We start from the raw sequence: 21,310 nt of genomic DNA on the forward strand, positions 1-21,310 counted from the left end.
GAAAAGTCCAGATATTTTTGGAACTGAACAAGTCTTTCCAGCTTGTGTCTGTACGAAAGACGATCAGTGTACTGGTACCTTCATGTCTTTGTCTCTGTGCGCACACCCCTTGCTGCTCAACACAAAAACCGGGGCAGGCTGTCAAGGAAATAGGGTAGCTAGATCTCTTTCAGTGATTTATTGCACGTAACACTCGTAAAAGCAAGAGGTTGAAAGTCCAAAGAAGTATGATTGCTTGTTCAGCAGTTGCAGGTTGTCTCAGGGAGTGATGGTGTTTCTGTACTGTCCCTGAGCTGCTATTTTTACAGCTTTTGGATTGTTCAAGTGAAAGTTTTGCTAATAAAGCTTCTAGTGTTAACAACTTGGGTGTACAACGTACAGAACCCACCTGGCAGAGGGCAGTTTACAACTACCCATAGCCCTGCCGCAGCTGCTCCGCCAGCACCACCGCCCGAACTGCACTCTGCAGCCACAGGGGTGGCTGGAAGAGGCCTGGGGCGGCTGAGAAGAGCCGGGCGGGACCGAGGGCTCCCGCCTCAGGGCTCCCGCCTCAGGGCTCCCGCCTCAGGGCTCCCGCCTCAGGGCTCCCGCCTCAGGGCTCCCGCCTCAGGGCTCCCGCCTCAGGGCTCCCGCCTCAGGGCTCCCGCCTCAGGGCTCCCGCCTCAGGGCTCCCGCCTGAGCCCCAACGGCCGCCGGCACCTCCAGGCCTGCTGAGGCGCCGCCCGCAGTGTTTACATAGGGGCGGTGCTTGGCGCGCATGCGCAAAGCGGCACCTCACCGCGCGCCACGCCTTTTCCCGCCTCTAGTCCCCCCTCACACAGTGGGGCGCGCGGCTCTGTGAGGGACACCCCTTCCACACACCCCCGGCAGAAAGCGGTGCTGGCGAGGGGCTTCCTCGGCAGGAGAGGCAGCTCCGAGGTGCCGTGCCCCAAGGTCTTTCCAAGGCTGGGGTTTCCTTAAGGCCGAAATGTGTCAGGTGCCAAGGCTCCGGGAGAGGGGTGTTACGTGAGGTGACAAAGCTTTGAGGAGGGGATATGTGAGGTGACAGGGCTCTGAGGGGGGGATGCGTGAGGTGACAAAGCTCTGAGGAGAGGATGCGTGAGGTGACAATGCTCTGAGAGGGGGATACGTGAGGTGACAAAGCTCTGAGGAGGGGATATGTGAGGTGACAAAGCTCTGAGGGGAAGATGCGTGAGGACAAAGCTCTGAGGAGAGGATGCATGAGCTGACAAGGCTCAGAGAGGGGGATGCGTGAGGTGACAAAGCTCTGAGGAGGGGATACGTGAGGTGACAGGGCTGTGAGAGGGGGATACGTGAGGTGACAAGGCTCTGGCTTTGTGGCAGCAGCAGCTCGGGGGCTGCCCGAAGACCCGCTGCAGCCAAGAGCTCTGGCAGCCGAGCAAGCCGCAGCACCCGGGTGGCAGCGGGCCCCTCTGAGTCCCACAGCCTCGGGCGGAGCGCCCGGGAGCACCCCTGCTTCCCCACCCAGGCAAGGGGTCTGCCCTGCCCTCGCTGGGTGACCTGGGCGATTTTTGGTGGTGAAGGCTGGGGGGTTGGCGTGCCATTGCCCACCCCGTATGCTATCAGAGTGCATGCACGTTAATGAAAAAGTTGTTGGACGCACCTGGCTTTGCTAAGGAATTTCCCTTCATAAATGGCTAGACCTACACACTCATTTGTATATATGTATGTATTTTTATGTATGTCTACCTGCAGCTGCTGGAGTTGCAGTACAATACTGTTTGCCTTGGACAACAGTCCGGGTGGTTTAAAAGACGCTGCGGGACACAAGCAGCAATTTTCTTGCTCGCATTAGAGAAAAATGCAATTAACCCCATGCTATTTAGCTGTGTACTGTGTTGGCCCATTCACTTCAACACTTTAAAGTGAGGCGGGAGGCAGGGTTTGCCGCGGCAGAGCGCTTCCCACAGCTTCGGGAGACTCCTGGGGTCGAGAAATCCGGCCGCAAAGGTGGAAAAACGGGTCGGAAAGAGCCGGGAGGGTACTGCGGAAAGGGTTAGGCGGAGGGCGGGCGGCGCTTCCCCATCCCGGGCAGGAAAAAAGATCGGTGCTTCCCATACCGGGAGTCGAACCCGGGCCGCCTGGGTGAAAACCAGGAATCCTAACCGCTAGACCATATGGGAGGCGCTGAGTGCTGCTGCCTCCGCCCGCCTCACAGCCCTGCCTGCCCGCAGCCTCCTGCCGCCCAGCTCGGTGCGAGGCTCCGGCGGGCCCCGCTCGGCCGCCTCGCACGCACCGCCGGGAGCCCCTGCCCGCCGCCGGGCCCCAATCCCGCCTCCATAAATCCCCTCCTGCCAGAAAGGGGCTGCCCACACTTAAGATGGCGGCCGGTGCTTCGCTGCCGTCCCGTCCCGCCCCCTTCCCTCTCCTCGCCCCGCCCGCCTCGCCGTTGGAGGCGCCGCATCACATGACGGGAGGGGGCACGGGCGCGCGGGAGAGGGCGGGGTGAGCGCTCACGTGACCGGCGGCGGCCGCCGAGCGCTGGGTCTCGTGAGCGCCGCTGGGGGGGGGGGGACCGGGGGGTCCCGGGCGCCGCGACGGGAGCGGGCGAGGCCCCGGCGGCGCGGCGGGCTCACGCGAGGCCGCGGCTTTGAGGCCTACCCCGGAGCGGGAGGCGTTCGGTCCCGCTGAGCTCCGCCGCCTCCGGCGGGCAGGCCGGCAGGCACCCCCGCCGCCGCCCGCGGGCACCGCCGAGCCGGCCCGGGAGGCGCCTATCGCGGCTAGAGGTAGCGGGGAGCGGCGGGCCCCGGCGGCGCTGGCTGAGCCGGGGGGCGAAGCCGCTGTCGGGCCCGGTGGGGCTGGGCGCAGCGCGAGGGGAGCGGGGTCGGGGGCTGTCCGGGCGGCCGGAGGCACCGGCCCGGGGCGGGGGCAGGTCTCGGCGGCGGCAGCCGGCCGGTGGTGGGTGCGGGGTGCCGGTGAGGCCGGCCGCGGGCAGCGGGGTGTGGGGACATGTGACGCCGCGGTCATGGGTTGCTTGGTGCGGGCTCTGGAGCATCCCGCGGGGAAGGGGTAGGGGCTGCGGGTGAGGCCGGCCCTGGCTGCCGTGGGCGCGGGGACCCGAGCAGTGCGGCAGCTGTGCGGGTGTCTCCCGCTGCCTTCCAGCGCTGGCCGCATTTATCCTGCTTAGGCCTGTTTCGGCCGTGTAATTACGGGAACGTTGTTCATCGTGGGCGTGTTAGAGGGTTTTCTAACAGTAGGAGGCCTTTGGTAAAGTTTCCCAACGCTGTCTGGGGCAGAAGCTGTCAAGTGCCTGGTGAGGTGGAGGTTGGGGGGAATTATGTCAGTATGGGAGTGCTTCCCCTTTTGCGCGGTGCTTCTGTGGGTGGGATTTGGATGTTGAAGTGAAGCCTGTAACTGAGGAAAGTCGAGCAATGTAAGAAGATGGTCTTCTCTCTGTAGGTGGGTGATGCCAAGCACAGCCATGAAGAAAAAGGTAAGAACTGAAAGGAGAATCCTTTGCAGTTCGTTTTTCCTTCCCCATCTGCATTTGCTATCGTTCTGTGTTTGCATCTGTGCCTTGCTGTGTTCTTTGGCTGTCAGGTGCCTCTTAAGACTTTCCGAGTCAGCAAACGCATCCTTTGCTTAAAGTGCTAGAAATTAAAATCAAGTTTGAGTTTATTTGCTGGCACGAGCGGCAGGGCAGGCTCGCCGCAGAGCCATCCACCATAACTGCTGCGTGAGTGTTTCTGGTACGGGTTGCAAAACCCTCCGCTGACGGCGTACCTCTCACAGCGTGAGGGAAGGGGATATGCTCTAACCCGCTTCGTTGGCCCGTGGGGAGACCCTGCTGAAGTGTTACAGAAACTTGTGTGGGGAGCCCCTAATTCACTGAGGGCTCCTGGGAGGATGAAACATAACGCACGGGGAAGGAGTAGCACTTTTACTGAGAATTGGGGAGGGGGGAGTGGGTGTATTACAGCTGTAAGCATATTCAAAGCTGTTAAAGCGGCTGCGTAGAGAATATACGGCTGTCTTCTCGTGGTGTGCTGGAATTGGGTTTCCTGCCTGGCCCTACGCACTGGTGTCTGACCCCTTTGAAAGGCCTCTGCAGTCTAAAGCTTGGGAGTTGGGTTCACCTGTAGTCCGTGCCTTGGAGCTGCATTGAGTTTCTGCATGTGCTTTTTCTGCAGGTGGTCTGAAATAGGAGATGTCGATGTTCTCTCTTTCCGCTCTGTGTGTAGCTCAGGGGAGAGGACAGCGTAGCTTTCTGGCGGTTTGCTCCGCAAAGGCTGCTCAGTGTGACCTGACCAGCCTGCCTCTCTGAGGAACAGTCCTTGTTACCAAATCATCGAGGCGTGCGGTCAGCTTCTTTTTGGAACAGGCGCTCGGCAGCCTGTGAAACGTTGCAGTCGTTCTCAGAAGGGTAATTTGTGCGAACAGGATGGTGCGATCCCACCTCTCCTGTTCTGCCCTGAGACTGGCAGCTGTTGCCGCACAGTCCCGGAGCGAGGTTGGGAGTCGAGCGAGTGCCTTCCCAGCTAGTGTTTGGCACTGGTGCGGGCTGGGCAGGCAGACTCAGGCCGGTTGCGATCTCGTTAAACCTATCCTTGATGATAGATTTTCAGAGCTGTTGCCAAAGGCTGAATTTGACTTTGTAACTGGAACTTGTTTAACAGCTGTTTTTGTGAGCAAGCCTGTGTTGGCTGTCGCTGTCAGGGGTTTTTCAATTTTTATTTTTAGATCACAATGCAGAGTCTTGCCTTGTGTGACTGTCTCTCCTCTCCCCCCCGTGCAATCATCCCCTAGTTTTTGGCTACCAAAGGTGCTACCTCTCCTTTGGCCTGATGATCCGCAAACAGGACGCCAGAGTCAAGTGTCTCCCCTACACGATAGCCTGGTGCACTTGAACTGGGCTGTCCCATCTGCTTTTAACTTTTTGCTGGTCTTCTGACACACAAAACTTGAAATGTAACTTGTATTTCGCTTCTGTTGGGGAAGAGAAACGAAGTCATGTTACGAGAAAGAAAAGAGCGAGATTAGGAGAGAAGTAATGGCTGGAGCATAGCAGTGCTGAGTAGGCAAGGGGTTGTTTCCAGCCTGGTCTTAAAGGCTTGAGATAAAGCTGTTCTTTGTCTTGGCAAAGTTCTTTGCTGTCACCAAAAACATCAAGCCCTCGCCTGTGGTGCCCGTGCATTTGGAAGTCGTGCAGGGGGCTGCGGACAGGGGAGGCTGCAGCAGCTTTGGGAACAGCTCCCGCTCCTTCCCGAGTGCTGGTTATGAACTCCACGAATCCTCTGCCAACATGGGTTGGGAAAAGGGGGTTCGGTGGACGGTGGCTGTGGGCTGGCTGCGCTTCCTGCTGGCTGGTAAGCAGCTGGTTGAAGGAACGGGAGTGTGGTGCCTGGAAGGGCAGAGATTCCTGAGAGGGTGGGGGGCATAGTTCAAGAATGCAAACAAGATGGAAAGGTTTTCAGTCTGACCACGATTCAGTGGCTGTGCATAGCAAGGAGGTAAGGACGTCTGTCTCCTGCTTTCCCAAGCGTGGCACTCTTCTTCTCTCTCTTCTGATGCGTTCACATCTGAAGTACGCTGGTCCTGTGTTTTGATGGCTTCATCGGGAAGATGTTAACCCTGAGGGAGCTGTGAAGGACCTGGTGCTCTGTGGTAGCTAATTCTTTCTTTTCTTTTTTTTCTTCCCAGGTGCTGCTGATGGGTAAAAGTGGGTCTGGGAAGACCAGCATGAGGTCCATTATCTTTGCAAACTACATTGCCAGGGACACACGGCGCCTGGGTGCCACAAGTAAGACTTCTCTTGTTTGAACTGCAAGTTCTCAGGGTTCTAACCCCCTTCATTAAAGGGGCGAGGCTGTTCCCTCCAGCAATCCCTGCCGCTCCGTCTGCTCTGGAGTAGGTGGGTGCCTGCCAATCTTCCCAGCTGCCACACCTCACAGGGAGCTTCACCCCTGAGTTCAGCTGGGGGCAGGTAGGAAGCTGGAGTGAAAGGGAAGGCAGCACTGGGTTCAGTTTTGCTGCTTTATTGTTGAACTTTTATCCTTAGCTCTTTGTTTTTTGATCAGGAAGCAGCCTTTGCTGCTGCTGCACCTGTTACTGGAGGATGTTCAGAGCCTCCTCGTGGTCCTCCTTGTTGGTGAAGCTTTCCTCTTGCTCGCTGGCTGATCACTAGTGCAGCTGGAGGCACAGTGATCTTGCTAATGTGCCTGTGGTTTTGGCAGGATGATGCACTAGGCTTAATTACTGTCTTCTTGTCTCTTTTTCTTCTCTGAAGCCACTGATCTGAAAAAGCAGTAAGAGATTCCTCTGAAACAGGGGTATGAATTGTCTGGATCTAACGCTCCTCGCTAGGAAGTGCCTGTGAGGACTTAATGTCAAGGATTGGTGTACCTTTCCTCTTTGCCGTACATCTGGCCTGTTCATAAACTTTACATTCTTTGTGTTACTAATTTATTTTTAAGGCTTGCTTAAGGCCTTGCAGAGCGTGCTGGAACTAATGTCATTCTTAAAAATATCACAAAGATCAGAGAATGTGTTGCTAAAGGAGAACCACCTGCTGTGCTTCTTGAGAGAATAGTGTCCTGGGTAGAGCGTCGGAAGGCTTGAATTACTCTGGGAACGGTCTTTTTCCGTAGTGCCTTCAGCTACAGATTTAGGTCCAAGAATGTTCTTTAGATGGGATTTTACAAATCGTGGGCTGGGTTGTGAAGAATGGCTGTGATCTGGATGTGTGGTACAGTCGGTAAACTCCTGTTGTCTCTTTCCAGTTGATGTGGAGCACTCCCATGTTAGATTTCTAGGAAACCTGGTATTAAACCTCTGGGACTGCGGAGGGTAGGTACTGTTTATTCTTTTGCTTTTGAAACCATTGGGAGTTAGCTCTGGGGAATAAGGCCGGGGATGTAACAAAACAGAGGTCCTCCTGTCCCGGAGGGACGACTATGCTGCTTGTGGATGAAGGGAATAGAACAAGTGTCACGCACGCACTGTAAAACCGGTGAGACAACTCTGGAAAGAATGGATGCCACATCTTAGGCTTGTGCGTGGAGGTGGGTGGAAGAGGTTGGCACGATTACGCTGTCTCTTGAGTTAGCCCTACATAAAAGGAACAGCGCATAGGTCCACCCTTCCCTTTCTGGCTGTTTTCTTCCGCTGGCAAAAAGCCTGAGCCCCTCACCTGGGCTTTCTCCTGAGGTGGTGGGAGGTGACACTGTTTTCAGAATTGCTTATCACCAGCCTGATCCAAATGGGTTGTGTGCTGAGAAGCGATGCTGAAGGTTGACAGTGATCATATGGCTCTTGGAAGCAGCTTTTCGAAGAGTGCTCTCCCATTGACAGAGCCGCCACAGAGCTGTTCAACTTTGCTAAGCTTCATCAGCTCACATGTCCTCATGCATTGTCTGAGTCATATTCAGCAAAGGTTAAAGGAGATTTAAATCCTGTAATAAGAGGCTGCACTGATGGTTTTTGGTTATATTTTAGCTTCTGCTGCTGTGGCTTTTTTACGTGCAACTCTCCAAAAGCCAGTCTGGGTCCAGAAGCAACGTAGCTCCGTTTGCACAGGACACTGAGCAGCCAGCTGTGACGCGAGGGAAGCTTCAGCTTCCTGTGAGACTGGTGAGCAGATGCTCTTCAGGAGCATCCAGCTTTGCTCTGTTGGAAATGCTTAGGGAGCCTTAGGTCATGGGGAATTTCGTCCCCCGCGGGGCTCTTGTCTAGACTCCTGCGATGGGGTCTCTAGCTCAAAATGCAAACCTTGCAGGAGGTATTTTACACGTAGCACCTTTCCTGACAATGCCAAACAAGACCTGCTTCCTCTGATGGCAGTCTCCTTGCTTTGTTGCTCTGCTCCTTCTCAGGCAGGACACCTTTATGGAGAACTACTTCACCAGTCAGCGGGACAACATCTTCCGCAACGTAGAAGTCCTCATCTATGTCTTTGACGTAGAGAGCCGTGAACTGGAGAAGGACATGCACTACTACCAGTCATGCTTGGAGGCAATTCTTCAGAACTCTCCTGATGCAAAGATCTTTTGTCTAGTGCACAAGATGGACTTGGTGCAGGAGGATCAGCGGGATTTGGTGAGAAGCTGATAGTTGCCATAGAAATGCTTTCAAATGGAGCATCTTTTGACTGTGCTAATGCATTGCGCTTTCATACTTCAAATACAGCCCCGTCAGCACTGTTCCTAGAAGGGTTTATCAGATGTTAAGAATTGTCAAAGCCCTCTAAGCTTTTTCTGCCTTTTCTGAATTGTACGTCATCGCTATGTCTTGCATATAATCTAGTGGAGAAGAGAACTCATGATTTTTAGCGACAACTGCTCTAAGCCTTTTCATTCATAGCACTGATTCTAGTACTTTTCACCAGACCTTGGCTCCAGAAGGGAGGTAGAACTGAAAGGAAGGTAGAACTGAAAGAAATCCAGCAACCTTAAACTCGCTGCTCACCATGTGGATGGCTTTGCGGATGGTGCTGGTGACAGTGACGGTTGGTTTCTCTTTAGCTGTTGCTTTCAGTCCAGCATAGGCTCTGTTCTAAAGCATAACCGAAAAAAAAAGAGTTGAAACTTTCCCAGTTAAGTAGAAGGTGGTTTCTGTTGGTTGATTCTCCTCTCTGTCAGTTTGGCCTGCCTGCCCAGGGATCACCTCTTAAACACTCCTCTGTCCCAAGGGGCATCCTGCAAAGGCTGGGGATCAACCTTTCAGAGGCGTTTGGTGTTTTCTGTTCTTTTCGGAGCTTTTGAGAGGTTGCAGGGAGATTGGAAGATGCTGAGTTCTACCAACCTTGCTTTTTCAGCATGGACTGAAAAGCAACAACTCCTGATACCAAAAGAAAAATCAGCTTTGTGGGTTAGACAACTACATCCCTGGCTGTTTAGCCACTCCCTGGCTTCCAGCAAGTTTGGAGGTGGCCCCTTTAGGCTGTTGGCTTTTGTCTGAAGTAAGAAGTCTTACTAAACTTTCTTCTCATTCCTGGTGAGTATGTGCCTGGGCAGCTGCAAAGGAGGCCACGCGAGGTCCTGTGGCTGAAACCACACCCTGCCCTCCCTGCATAGACAGACTTCTTCCACGTAGCGGGTTGGCTTCAGATCACTCGTGCTGCCTGAGAGTGTTGATCCTCTTCTTCCAGTCTTAGTTCTGCCCTCCAGCTCCGTGCAGAAATAGCTCAAGGAGCTTGTTCGTAGGGTTGATTCGAGGAGCTTTTCCTCACTTCCATCTGCCTTCCTTCCAGACTGAAGGATGAGTCTAAAATCATCTTGATGCTGTCCTGTCCAGGTTTGTTTTGGCACTAGTGGAGAAATGCTGGTTTTATGTAGTTGTGCAGATGCTAGTGAGGCCCTGAAGTGAGGGGCAGGCAGAAGAGGGGCCTTACTTCAGATACGCTTTCAATGCGTGTCATTGCACACCCATCAAGAGCTGGTTTAAGGTATCTGCTGCTCCAAAGAATGTGCAAATACTGGGTCAAATCATGATCTCTGTAAATCTTACTGAAGCCTTTGGTATCCCAGGACCCGAATGGTGAGTGTTGGCCTACGCAGCATTTCATGGCGATCGGTTAATGTTCTGTCATGCTCCTAAGAACAGTAAGCTGTGGTGAAGGTGCTCGTCGTGTCTTCCCCTGCAGAGGCACGTCGCTGGCTGTCCTGCTGCTTTTCTAGCAGTTCTGTAGGAGCCTGGCACAAGGCTGTCTGGTTTCTGCTGTTCCCCTTGGTCCCTTTATTTTGTAACCATAACTTCTAAGGGCAGACTATGGTGTGAGAAGAGAAGACGGTGTAAGTACATGCCTCAGCACTCCTCATACTGATGAACCTCGAGTGCTTTCTTCCTGTCCTGTTCTCAGTGACGGAGCTTTTTGCCCGTGACCAGGGACTTGTCAAAATTTAGATCCTCAGAGACACTCATGCGTGTCCGCTTCCATTCCCACTCCACAACACCCATAGTTGTTTCAGCTTTGAGTCTCAGTCAGATCTATTGCGAGGCAGCCATGATCTGCTTGTCCCTGCTGCTCCAGTGGAAGGGGTTTCTGCCAGCCTGTCCTGGCCAGCCTACTCTGCTGTTGTCTTTTCTCAAGACTTGTTTGAAATGCCTGCTGTAAATGCAGTACAGCAACCACACCGAAGGCAGGCAATATTTATGCTCAACTGCTAATCTTTTTTTATTTCCCAGATTTTTAAAGAGCGTGAGGAAGACTTGAAGCGCCTTTCCCGTCCCTTGGAATGTGTTTGTTTTAGAACTTCCATCTGGGATGAAACACTTTACAAGGTTTGTACAGCTTCCTCTCTGTATCTTCCTTCCCTCCTCCCACTTGAAAACGAGAGCATGAGGAAGGCGGGTAGTTAGTTGCTACTGGTTTATTAGTGACTGGCCCTCTTTAGTTCTGCTGCAACTACTTGTGGAGATTAGCTGCTGTGAACAGCATCTGAGCAGCCTTGTTTTAATTAGAAAAAGTAAAACCCCTCCGTATGTTGGAGTCATGGTGCCAGTATGTTAATACTGCTTAAACACTTCGCCAGGCTGCTTTAGAAAGAGCTTCTGCATCTTTTAGTCGTGTTTATCCAGCATGGAATTATTTCCTGTGTTTCTCTGCAGCACTGTTAAAACACGAGCATTTACCCTTCTGGGAATTTGCTTTGCTTCCAGGAGGGGATGGGGTTGTTTTGCTGTCAGTCAGTGTTGACTGCAGTGTCAGAGGTCTTCCAGGTGTGGGAGTGGTGAGTCCTACCTGGGCTACACTGAGAACAAACAATTGTTATAGTTGCCAGCTAATGCCAGTAAGCAGTGGTGGTAGCGTAGTGGCTGGGCTGTGTGTCTGAAGGTGAGGACCATTTGGCTCTTTCTCTTGACTTCAGCAGGGTTTCGGATGGCAGATTTCACCGTCCTGGCAAATCCATCCAAAGCCGTAGCAAATTCCCCTGCCTTCTGTGTATGATGTGTTTGGCTGAGGCTGATACAGTGCTGTGCACCAGAATTCACAAAGCACGTGCCCAGCTCCCTTGAGAAATCATCCTTCCTGAGCAGTGGCATGCCCTGTCTTCCTGCAGGCATCCCTAACGTTCATCAGTTATGCTGGTTACTCATATTTGAGCAGCTTATACAGAGGCAGGCCTGTGCTATTCTAGACACAGCCCTGCCAGAGCTCTTCAGAGCTCATGCCCTTGGCCTGAGCTTTTAACTTCGTGTTTGGCAAGCGGGGTGGTAGGAGTGTTTGGTAAATATCAGGTGCTTGGTAAATAGGAGAGACAAATACCCACCCTGACTCTGGGGGGGAGGCACGCGGTCGGGCCCTGACACAGACCCGGGTCAGTAGGTAGGCAGTGAGGTGAAGCTGAGCTTAGAGGAGCTGAGTCTGAATGAGGCCAGGTGCCTATTACAGCGTCCCCAGTCCCTTCTGGGCTTGTTCTTGAGTCATTGGGTGAGATTAGAGCTTTCTGTTTGGATCAGTGACGAGCTGCCACGTATCCATCTGCATGCTGACCTTGCTCAAGATTAAAAAAACTGAAAACTTGAGTGGGTTTGTCTGGGAGCAGTAGATAGAAGCATTGGCAGCTTAAAATTAGGATGATTTAAGCCTGTTTTAATAGTATTCTAGTTTCTCTGTGACTGACGTGGAGAAGAAGTTGACCTAGTGAGGAGTTTACTCAGGTCTGGGGTACCACGGGTAATCTCCACTGTAGTAGAGATACCTGGACACGGAGGTGGGAGAAGCTTCTCAGTCTTGCCTAGGCTATCGACACCCAGAACTGCAAATAATCAGGTTTTGAGCACATTGCATAACGAGAGGATGAGGCAGAGAAGTGCTAATGCAGCCCTTATGCTGTGTCTTTCTTTATTGACAGGCTTGGTCCAGTATAGTCTATCAGCTGATCCCCAATGTCCAGCAGCTGGAAATGAACCTGAGGAACTTTGCTCAGATCATCGAGGCAGATGAAGTGCTTCTGTTTGAGAGAGCCACGTTCCTGGTGAATACAGCAGTTCTGCCCTTTGGGTTCCTCTGCCCAGCCTAGGATGGAGTTCCCTGGATGGAAAGTGCTGTTGTGGCAGTAGCCCAAAGAGAGGTGCCAGCGCCAGATGGCAGAACGCATTGATCCAGGCCTTGCGATACTGAAAGTAGCTGACGCGACTCCATGGCTCCTGGGACCTTCCCAAAATTGCCTCTTCTAGCAGTTGGGCTGAGGGCTTGATCGGTATTTCCCTCTGCCAAGCTATGAGAGGGTTTCATATCCCCGTTCGGTTGTCGGCCATGGGACTTTTTTGAGAATTCCTTTCTGCACAGGGCAAGAACCTTCTTTAGCTTGAAATAAGCCTTTTCAGTTCCTCCTGGCCTGGCATTTTAACTGGTCTTGATTTCTTTTCTTTCTTTTTTTTTTCTTGTCTGATGCTCTGCAAACCCGGAGTATGGATAGAGGATCACAAGCGATTGGATTGCAACGGCTTTCAAAGTTACCCGCTGGTAACTGTGCTTCCAATCTGTTGTCTCTGCAAGGTAAAATCTGTTGGTTAAAACCACCGTTGCTGCTTGTCCGTCCATACTCTCGGTTTCTGGATTGGTCTCTTCAGACTTCGCACCAAAACTCTTGCTGACCTGAAGGAACGGTTTTGAATTTTTTTGAGTGCTTTCCTTGATGGCCAAATGTCTGATTTGGAAATGATGGATGGAATGTGGAAAAGGAGCCATTACTTTTCTTACTTCTTAAACTAGCAGAAGTAAACACCTGCCATTTCTGGCAAGTTCTGCTTTTTGACCTTTTGTAGATAATAAATAGTTCCACCGTGGGGGTACGTAACAGTACTTTCATTATAAGTACATTTTTTACTGAAAAAGAATAACCTTTGCTACAAAAATTCTATGCTTATTTTCAGCGTAATGGTGACTTTTGAAAAGACTTTCGTCTCACTTTTTTCATATATTTAAACTTCCCCCAGGACTCTCTTCTCCTGGAGTGAAATCTTACTCTGCAATTGTATTCACATCACAGTAACACAAAAACCTATCTGGAAAGTTAAGGAACGAACTTGCATATAGTGAAGGCTTTGGTATGAATGCAACCCTCGAACCTGGCTAAACCTCTACTTGTATGAATAATCGGGCAAGTTTATAAAGTAGGAAGTACAAGATCGTTTTAAGGTGCTCAAGCTAAAAAAACAAACAAACAAAAAAACCCACCAAAAAACTTAGTTCTCGCAAGCCTGTTAAATGTGACTCCATGGGCAGAAAAGTAAGAGTTTAACATCCTTGCTCAAGGGCGTCTGACACTTCAGTAGCAGTTGGCTTCATTCTAAAGATCTTAAAGCACACAGCATAAGGTTTTTAAAATACTCCTTTTTGGTTTGCTGTGGGAACAAAGATGACGTAACTATTTGATTGTGTGCCATTCCACTTATGCAGTAAATGCAGTTCTTGGCCCGTTAGCTGATTTGGCTGAGGACTAAAGGTCTGTAGGCTACCAGCCTTGTCAAAATGGTCGGGGAGAGCGAGCTCTGGATCACACTGCAAGGGTTCCTAAAAACTTGCCATCCTCTGAATCTTTGCAGCCAGGTACTAAGGTCTGCACGCTGCTGCTGGATCGCTGTGTAGGAGGAAGAGGAGGGGAACCGATCTGAATGCAGGCAGCTTAGCGCAGTCTTGGTCTGACTCAGTTAACTGATGGAGAGAGAACTCCCTAGGAAACCAGCTGCCTTTGTTCTGCTTTTCTTAGGGAGGAACGGCTTGCTTCTTCTTTGAGAGCAGTGCTTGTGCATCCTGCGGGTTGCAGGATGGGAAATTTCTCAGGTTCAGTCCTTGAGAATCTGCAGCACAATAGACATAGGAAGGAAAAGCTATTCCAGCGTTTGTCAGGTGTCTGTTTCCCCTGCCTGAGGTGATGGTCTTGCATTTTTTTTTTCCTCTCCTTGCTCTTCATTTTTCTTTGAATCAAGAGGTAAATTGCTGCTTAATTGGAGTATTCAGACCTCAAGTGGACAACAGTTTCTCCTGCACGTCTTCCGTACTTGCACCTGGGCTTGTGAAGGGCTTCCTGGTGATTGTATTACTGAGTTGTGTTTTACTGTGAAAGCACCACAAGTATTGTTGCAAATAATTTCCAAGGTTGACTCAGCAAAAGGCAAAGGGAATCCCTGTCCTGGTCACCACCCGTTTCCCATAATGGCTGTTGAGCCTGAGAAACCTGTGCTGAAATAAATTACTGACTAACTCTGCACTCTCCCTCTCTCTGCCTTCCAGGTCATTTCTCACTATCAGTGCAAAGAACAGCGGGATGTCCACAGATTTGAGAAAATCAGCAACATTATTAAACAATTCAAGCTAAGTTGCAGGTGAGTTGGTTTAATTATTAGGTGGGGAAGATACCTCAGCAGATATTTCGGTTTCATCCAGAAGCACGAAGGCTCTCCAAAATAATACTGGTTCTGTGACTCCTCAGCAAGCTGAAATGCCGTAGTTAAATTGCACCGTGCTTAAACACAACTGAGTTAATTGTTATCTTTTGTAACTTCCTCCTTTGCTGATGGTTGAAAGAGGTTTGTTTTGAAACAACCGTTTTCTTTTAGGCCTCGTTCTCCTGGGCAAGGTAGGGAAGTTCCAGGACTGAACTGATAAATTAGTGACAGTCAACAGTGCTGTGGAAGGTCAGGTGGAGAGCTTTGCTTCTGTACCACCGCGCTGGTTTGGGAGGAGGAGGCTTGCAGACACTGTTTATCAATATTTCGAATGGAAAAGCGGAAAGCTTGCTTTGGAGTAGCTTGGCTTTTGGACAGCCTCCAGGTTCCGCACTCTGTCGGTAATATCTGCAAGTGTTGGGAGCCTGAGTGGGATGTGGTTTACGGAGCTGTCTCCAGATATTGCAGTTTTATACTTATTTCTGCTGGTTATCCACAGAGTGTTCAGCTGTCCTTCGGAATAAGCTGTGACCTCTGTGGGGCAAGTGACATTGACTGCTTGGGCACAGCAGACTCAAACAGTCAGCGGGCTTGTATATCTCGAGTTACCTTCACCATTCAACGCGCAAATCATTTTATATTGTTCTCATTTAGCCTATAAAGAGTTTTTTCTTTAAAACAAACAAACAAAAAAACCCAAGGAGACCTGTAGTCACACCTGGTGTTGCTCGCCAAGTGGGGACTCAAACACTTCTTTGTTACCAGCAACTCAAATAACGGGATGCTGGCTGTGTGGGTGCAAAAGCTGTTTGAGCGATGTAACGCTAATAGTTGATTTACTCTCTTTTGTTTTCTTTCTGTTTTTTTTTCTCTCCCCTCTTAGTAAGCTGGCAGCTTCTTTCCAGAGCATGGAGGTCAGGAACTCTAACTTTGCTGCTTTCATTGACATCTTTACATCAAATACATATGTGATGGTGGTTATGTCAGACCCTTCAATACGTAAGTGGAAGGAAAGATAAGCCTCTGGCCTCTTCTTGTTTGCAGGAAGAAAAAGCTGGATAAGTCTAGTTTAAACTGTGTTTCTTTTGGAAAATGACAAATGCCAGGCAAAGCAATAAAACTGACTGTAATTAAAAGATAGGGAGGGATCTGCTGTCCTGCTGGTTTGCCCCGCTGAGCAGAGGGTGGGGGACAGTGGCTAAAAAGTGTCTTACCTTGCGGAAGGCAAGAGACGTGTGCCTTTGACAGCTGAGCTATTTGTCGCTGTCGAGGGGAGGATCGTAGCAGTGGTGGGGAACCACTACAACAGATGTGACCTGATTTAGTAGGTCATGTCTAATAACCTATTTTGGGCTGTTCTGATCTGGCAGCCCCAGTGATAATTTTTTTTTTTCTTTGGAGGGGAAGCAGAGATGGATCATATTTAAGTTTTTGCTCTTGCTGCCTGAACAGCCTTGGTAGGCAAGGACTCTAATTATAGTAGCATCTCTTTAGCTTAAAGAAGAAACTGCAGGCAGCAGTGCCAGCCCTTACAGGCACAGTGTGACTGTTTAACTGTTTACACAACTCCAACCGAAACTGCTCCTGTCAGGACTTGAGGTGCCTAAGAGACACTGTCCAGGACAGCCTTGCAGCTTACGGTGTTGATGCTTCCTGTCCTCCTCTTTTCGAGCTGTTTACTGAATTAGGGAAAACCCGTGTAAACCCCGTGACTGAATTACCAGCTGTGATGATGTTGTGCTTGAGGAGCAGCAAATGAGCAGCGGTGGTGACTGTGTGGCTGTCCCCGTTTGCAAACTGCTTGGCCATAGTTTGCTCTGACTCTTCCTCGGTGTTGGGCTGGGATCAGCAAACAGCCCAGACCTTCCAGCGTTAAATTTTGTGCGGCTAGGGAGCAGTGGGGTTGAAGTAAGAGAGCTTGCTGATGGGGACGTTGCTTTTAGGCGGCACTTAACTTCTGAGGACCTGGTTGCTCGCATCCCTTTTAACTGTTTTTTTTATCTCCCCTGTCCCTTTTCCGTCCTAGCCTCTGCGGCTACGCTGATCAACATCCGCAACGCCAGAAAACACTTTGAGAAGCTGGAGAGAGTGGATGGACCAAAGCACAGCCTGCTCATGCGCTGAACGATGGCCAAGGCACACAGTCTTTGGGGGGAGAAAAAATGAATTGGAACTACTTCTTTTTAGGAGAATCTAACAATGTCGATGTCTTTGTTGGGCTTTGAAATGAGTGTGCTGCTTTATTTTTTCTCCTTTTAACGTTGGACACTAGTCACTCAGAGGATGTCTGGATACACTGCGGACCTTCGAAAGAGACTTCCCTGGCGTATGTGGGGTTGGGAAGAAGCAAGGACAGGTGATGTGCACGTGGTCTCGTACTCCTGGTTGTCACAGTGGCACGTGGCAGAGCCGTTTCGGATGTTTTGCTCCCGGGTGATCGTATAAGTCACAGGAATGGAATATTTACTGTTTTATTGGTTGGTTGCTAGAATACGTTTATAAATTTCTCCTTGTCTTCAGTCATGGAAATAAATTTTTGCTACCAGGGATTTCAGATCCTAGAGCTTTGGAAAGTGGGTTTTCTTTTTTCTAAGACCTGGGGCAGCTTTGGCAAGCAGATGTGTAGTAGCTGCATTTCTCCTTTCACGTTACTGGGGGGCGTTGACTGAAGGCCATTCCAGAGTTTCATTTAAGATCAGGTTTTTTTCCCCTACGCGGAGGCAAAATTCACTCAGCGGGTGAAGCAGTCGGGCTGGCGTTGGCCTCTTTACACTTGCCAAAGCGATGGAAAGACCATGGTAAATAAAAGGGGCCAAAGACCCCAGCTGACCGAGCAGCGGGATAGTCCCAGCGTGCCTGGTCTTCGTCCTGGTGAGCCAGGAGGGGCTGGCGCGGGCGCGGAGGAGCCGTAGAACGTGTTGTGGGTGGTGGTGCATGAGCTATATTAGCTATGTTTGCGACGAGCCAGTTGGACAGTGTTTGGCACCAATGTTACTTGACGTTGCTGTCTATTTTTTTAATGATTTTTTTGTGTGCATTTCCATTAAACATAGGAACAACAAAAGCACTGTGAGTTAGGGGAATCTCTGCCTTGCTGGGTGGGAGCTGATGCTTGTCAGCATCTCCCCCCCCCCCTTTTTTTTTTCTCTCTTGCTGCATCAAATTACTATATAAAAAAGGGTGTGGTGATTCTGAGCCTGGCTCTCCGCTTTGTATTCTCAAAATCGTGCTTTCCCCCTGTATTCCTGCCCACACACGCACTGCAGGGGGGAAGAATCTGACGGGGTGAGTCCGTTACTGAGAACAGGGAGCTAAAGGGCACATCCCGTCTGGAGAGCCAGGGGTGGGCTCCGCACAAAATCTTCCATCGATTCTCGATCTTTACGGTGTTAAACACCCGTGTCTTGCACCGCCTACTCAGCAGATGCGTTGGTGCTCTGTCAGGCTGGGTGTGTTTTCAGTGAGAATCCTCAAGTCTGCATCCCCGAGGGAGAGGAACTTACTGAGATTCCTATTAACGATTCAGGTGCTGGAGTTTCTGGAGAACTTGTGAATGGGCTGGAGGTGCAGCGGAGGGTTTCCCTTTGTCTTCGGTGCTTGCAGGTGTGGAATACCGTGCCGATCCTGGAGTAGGAACAGCAAATCTCGCCCGCAGTCGCTTTTGCCTGACGTTGGGCTGGAGCAAGCCAAAACGCGACTACAGTTTCCTCTTGCGGATGCTGCCCCACTGCTTGGGTGAGGTCAGTCCCTGCTTTCGCTCTGCTCAGTGGAGAAAATTAACGGCTTTCTGCACCCAAACCTTGCCCTCAGCACCGTCGAGCGGAGCAAGAGGATGCGTGGCGGCCCCTCCATGTGTTGTCGGAGCCTCGGGAACATCGCCTCCAAGGGATTACCGGGAAGGGCTCCGCTTGCGGGAGACAGGCAGCTGTCACGACTTCAGGAGAGCGAAGATGGCTTACGGCCGCAATTCCAGCGCAGATTGAAGCACCTTCTGCTGCGAGTACGTTTTTGTAGCAGGCAGCTGTTCCTGCCAGAGAGGAGGAAAGGACAGTGGGAAATGCTGCCTTATTTCCATGGTTACAAGGAGCTGCCGTTGGGTTTCCTTAGGGGATAAACTGTTCAGCATGTGGAAGTGGGATCATGTTAAGAGGGGGAAGTGTGGGGTGGGGAAGCGGGTAACAAACGGCTGTGAAGGAAGAGTGGTCCCAATCGGCAGCCAAACCCGGCGGGCAGGTACCCTGGCTTGCTGAAGCCTCTCCGGGGCCAGCAGTACGATGGCGGTAGCTGAAGTTCTGCTCTTCTCTCACTCCAAATCTGTTTTCCTAAAGTACGCCTATTTTGGGGGCTCTTTGGAAATCAGCATTTTCCTTTTGCTCTCTGGCAGAGATGCTGCTGGCGCCACTCTGTGTGCACGCGGTCAAGCGACCGTCCGCGGTGTGGATGAAAATACGCGGGTGGCTTTATTTCAAGGCGGCCGCCTTACCTTTTTTGGCAGTACGGTGTTGTATTTTGTCCGTCTCTCCCCCAAACGCAAACCTCAGGGCCTTTTTCGGAGCCCGGGATCGGTCGCTGTGCAGCTGTGCTGGGCAGGGTCCTTCCAGCTCGGCATCGCTGAGCAGCGAGGCTTGGTGGGTCAGGCTCCAGCACCCTCACCCTGCCTTCTGGAAGACTCTTCCCCCTTACTCTGGCAGCTCTTGCTATCAAAAACTCGATGTCTGCTCCAGATGTTCCTCTTACAAACGTACTTGCGCACAAGTCTGGCTCTCCAGCTGGGACCGAGCTCCTCGAACACGTCCCATGGGTGGCATGGATTCTGCCGGGTGAGTTCAAGTTCCCTGACAACAGCCTTGCTCTGCTCCATGGTGGCTTGTAGGCACCTCGTGAGCAGCATCTGCACCATCCCCAAGGGCCTGGAGTCCCGAAGATCTCGCGTCCAACTCGCGTGACCCTCTGGGGAGTAGCTTTTGGCCAAGTGAGGGACCTTCCCCATAGGCGAGATGGGGAAGGGGTAATTCTGGGTGGTTAATATCGCATGGTGCCGCCTCCCAAGCAGATGTGGCTTGGCAGAGAATGATGTAGGCAAGGCCCCATCTCCGTGTCCGTCGTCCTGCTCCAGGCAGGTCCGGGTGGATAGCTCAGGGACTGGCCTAGCTGAGACTTGAGCATCGCCAAGGATGGGCTTTCCTATCCAAGAGCCCTGTTCCAGTGTGTCATCACACTCGGGATTTTAAAATTATTAATAAAAATCCATGTATCGGAGCTTTCCATGTTGCAACTTGAGCCGTTGCCTCTTGTCCTGTCGCCACCCGTCTCCACGAAGAGCCTGGCTCTTCCCTGTACCCTCCTGGTAAGCGGCAGGAGCCTCGGCCTCTGCTTGTACCTCCTGGACATGCTCCAGTACCTCCATGCCTGCTTTTCTTGTACTAGGGAGCGCCAAAGTGGACTCAGGGTCCAGCTGTGGTCTCAAAAGTGCTGAAGAGAGAGGAAGAGTCACCTTCGCCATCACCAGTGACCACTGGGACTCCTTAATGCTCATCTCAACCCTTTGAATCCAATAGTTCCTTACTTTTCACAGGATCACAGCATCATTAAGGTTGGAAAAGACCTGTAAGATCATCAAGTCCGACCACCAACCCAACCCCACCATGCCCACTAAACCATGTCCCGCAGTGCCACGGCCACACGTTCCTTGAACACCTCCAGGGATGGTGACTCCACCACCTCCCTGGGCAGCCTCTGCCAGTGCTCCACCGCTCTCCCAGTGAAGAAATTCCAGCCTAAACCTCCCCTGGCGCAACTTGAGGCCAAGTTTCCACCTTAGCATCCATTTTTCCTTACATTTCTCAAGCAGACCGTGCTGATGTTTGGGATGGCTCAAGTGTTCAGCACATCAGGAACAAAGTGGTGTGCGCGTGGTCGGGCTGGAAGGGGCTGAGCCCCGCGCTCGGAGGGGTGCAGCTGAGCCCACCCGCAGCGTTTGATCAAACCACAGCCGCGAGAAGCTGGTGCCATGGCTGCGGCGGAGCGACGGGAAGGGACCATCTCCCTGCGGAGCCGAAGCGGTTTGCGTGCGCGGCTCGGTACAGCTAGACCTCAAGATGCTGATGGTGGTGGATCGGGCTCATCGGGGAGGAGAGAGGCGGGATGGTGCGTTGCCGAGGCCCTGGGCATCTTACTTTGTGGAATCAAGGATCGCGTCTGCGGTTAACCTGGAAAGCGGAGGCAGGAAGCTCCTGCGCTCCGTTGAATGGCTGAACGCAGGAGGGATCCGGTCTTGTTCAACATAGAGCTCCTCGCCTCAGGGTGGTGGGCGAACAGCGAAACGCACCCGCTTCCGGGCTGCTTTGATTTTTGGTCCGCTCCCAGGGCGGGCATGAAGGACGTGCGCCGCTTCTGTAGCCGAGCAGATGTTCCTGGCCCCGTGTTCTGCTGCACGGAGGGCTGGCGGTGGCCATCAGCACGTCCATCACGCCTTCGCGCTTCCCCTTTCCCTTCTCCTCCTTTGCGACCAGCCCTCTTCTTTCCTGCTGGATCGCCGCGTACGGTGTTGAAGCATCAAGACGAGCTCGGTGGCGGAGGGCCGTGTCCCTCGCCTTCAGCCCGCCGGTGGTAGCCGTCCCCGTGGACCCGGATACAGTCTCCATGCGGAAACCAATGGTGCTGCTTCTTGGAGCCAAAAAGCCAGCGGTGCTGGACCTTCCCCTTGGGGCTGGAACGTGCCCGGGGCTCCGGCAAAGCTCCAGGAGCGCGGGACGCCTTGCCCGAGCTGGGGCGAGCACGGATGGAGGCTTTGGTTCTTCTCGGGGCAGATAAAGGATTTTTTTTGGATCCAACGCCCTTCCTCTTCCACGAAGAAAAGGACGAGCCCGTGCTCCAGCTGCCTTTTTATTCAAGCGCCTGCGGAAACTTCCCGGGGGGCCGAGGAAAGGGGTCCACCCCACCTCCAGCCCCGGGGGGA

The 21,310-nt window shown here is 52.0% G+C and overlaps 1 protein-coding gene and 1 non-coding gene across 3 annotated transcripts; one reads left to right on the forward strand and one right to left on the reverse strand.

Moving 5' to 3' along the window:
* Positions 1–2,072: 2,072 nt before the first annotated feature.
* On the reverse strand, positions 2,073–2,144 carry TRNAE-UUC (transfer RNA glutamic acid (anticodon UUC)). Its single transcript has one exon. It is a non-coding gene; the product is annotated as a tRNA-Glu (tRNA).
* Positions 2,145–2,498: 354 nt separating this feature from the next.
* On the forward strand, positions 2,499–17,190 carry LOC104262590 (ras-related GTP-binding protein A). 2 transcript variants are annotated; one of them, XM_059824261.1, is made up of 10 exons: positions 2,499–2,506; positions 3,421–3,454; positions 5,662–5,761; positions 6,741–6,807; positions 7,833–8,055; positions 10,144–10,239; positions 11,814–11,936; positions 14,198–14,289; positions 15,236–15,351; positions 16,379–17,190. In XM_059824261.1, exons 2-10 carry the CDS (start codon positions 3,428–3,430, stop codon positions 16,474–16,476), a joined length of 942 nt encoding a protein of 313 aa, XP_059680244.1. In that variant the 5' UTR covers positions 2,499–2,506; positions 3,421–3,427; the 3' UTR covers positions 16,477–17,190. The 2 variants fall into 2 exon arrangements, with proteins under 2 accessions (XP_059680244.1, XP_059680243.1); XM_059824260.1 differs by lacking the exon at positions 2,499–2,506 and adding an exon at positions 2,710–2,747.
* The last annotated feature ends 4,120 nt before the right edge of the window (positions 17,191–21,310 follow it).

The sequence above is a fragment of the Gavia stellata genome, chromosome 14 (assembly GCF_030936135.1).
Source record: "Gavia stellata isolate bGavSte3 chromosome 14, bGavSte3.hap2, whole genome shotgun sequence".
Classification (NCBI taxonomy): Eukaryota; Metazoa; Chordata; class Aves; order Gaviiformes; family Gaviidae; genus Gavia; species Gavia stellata.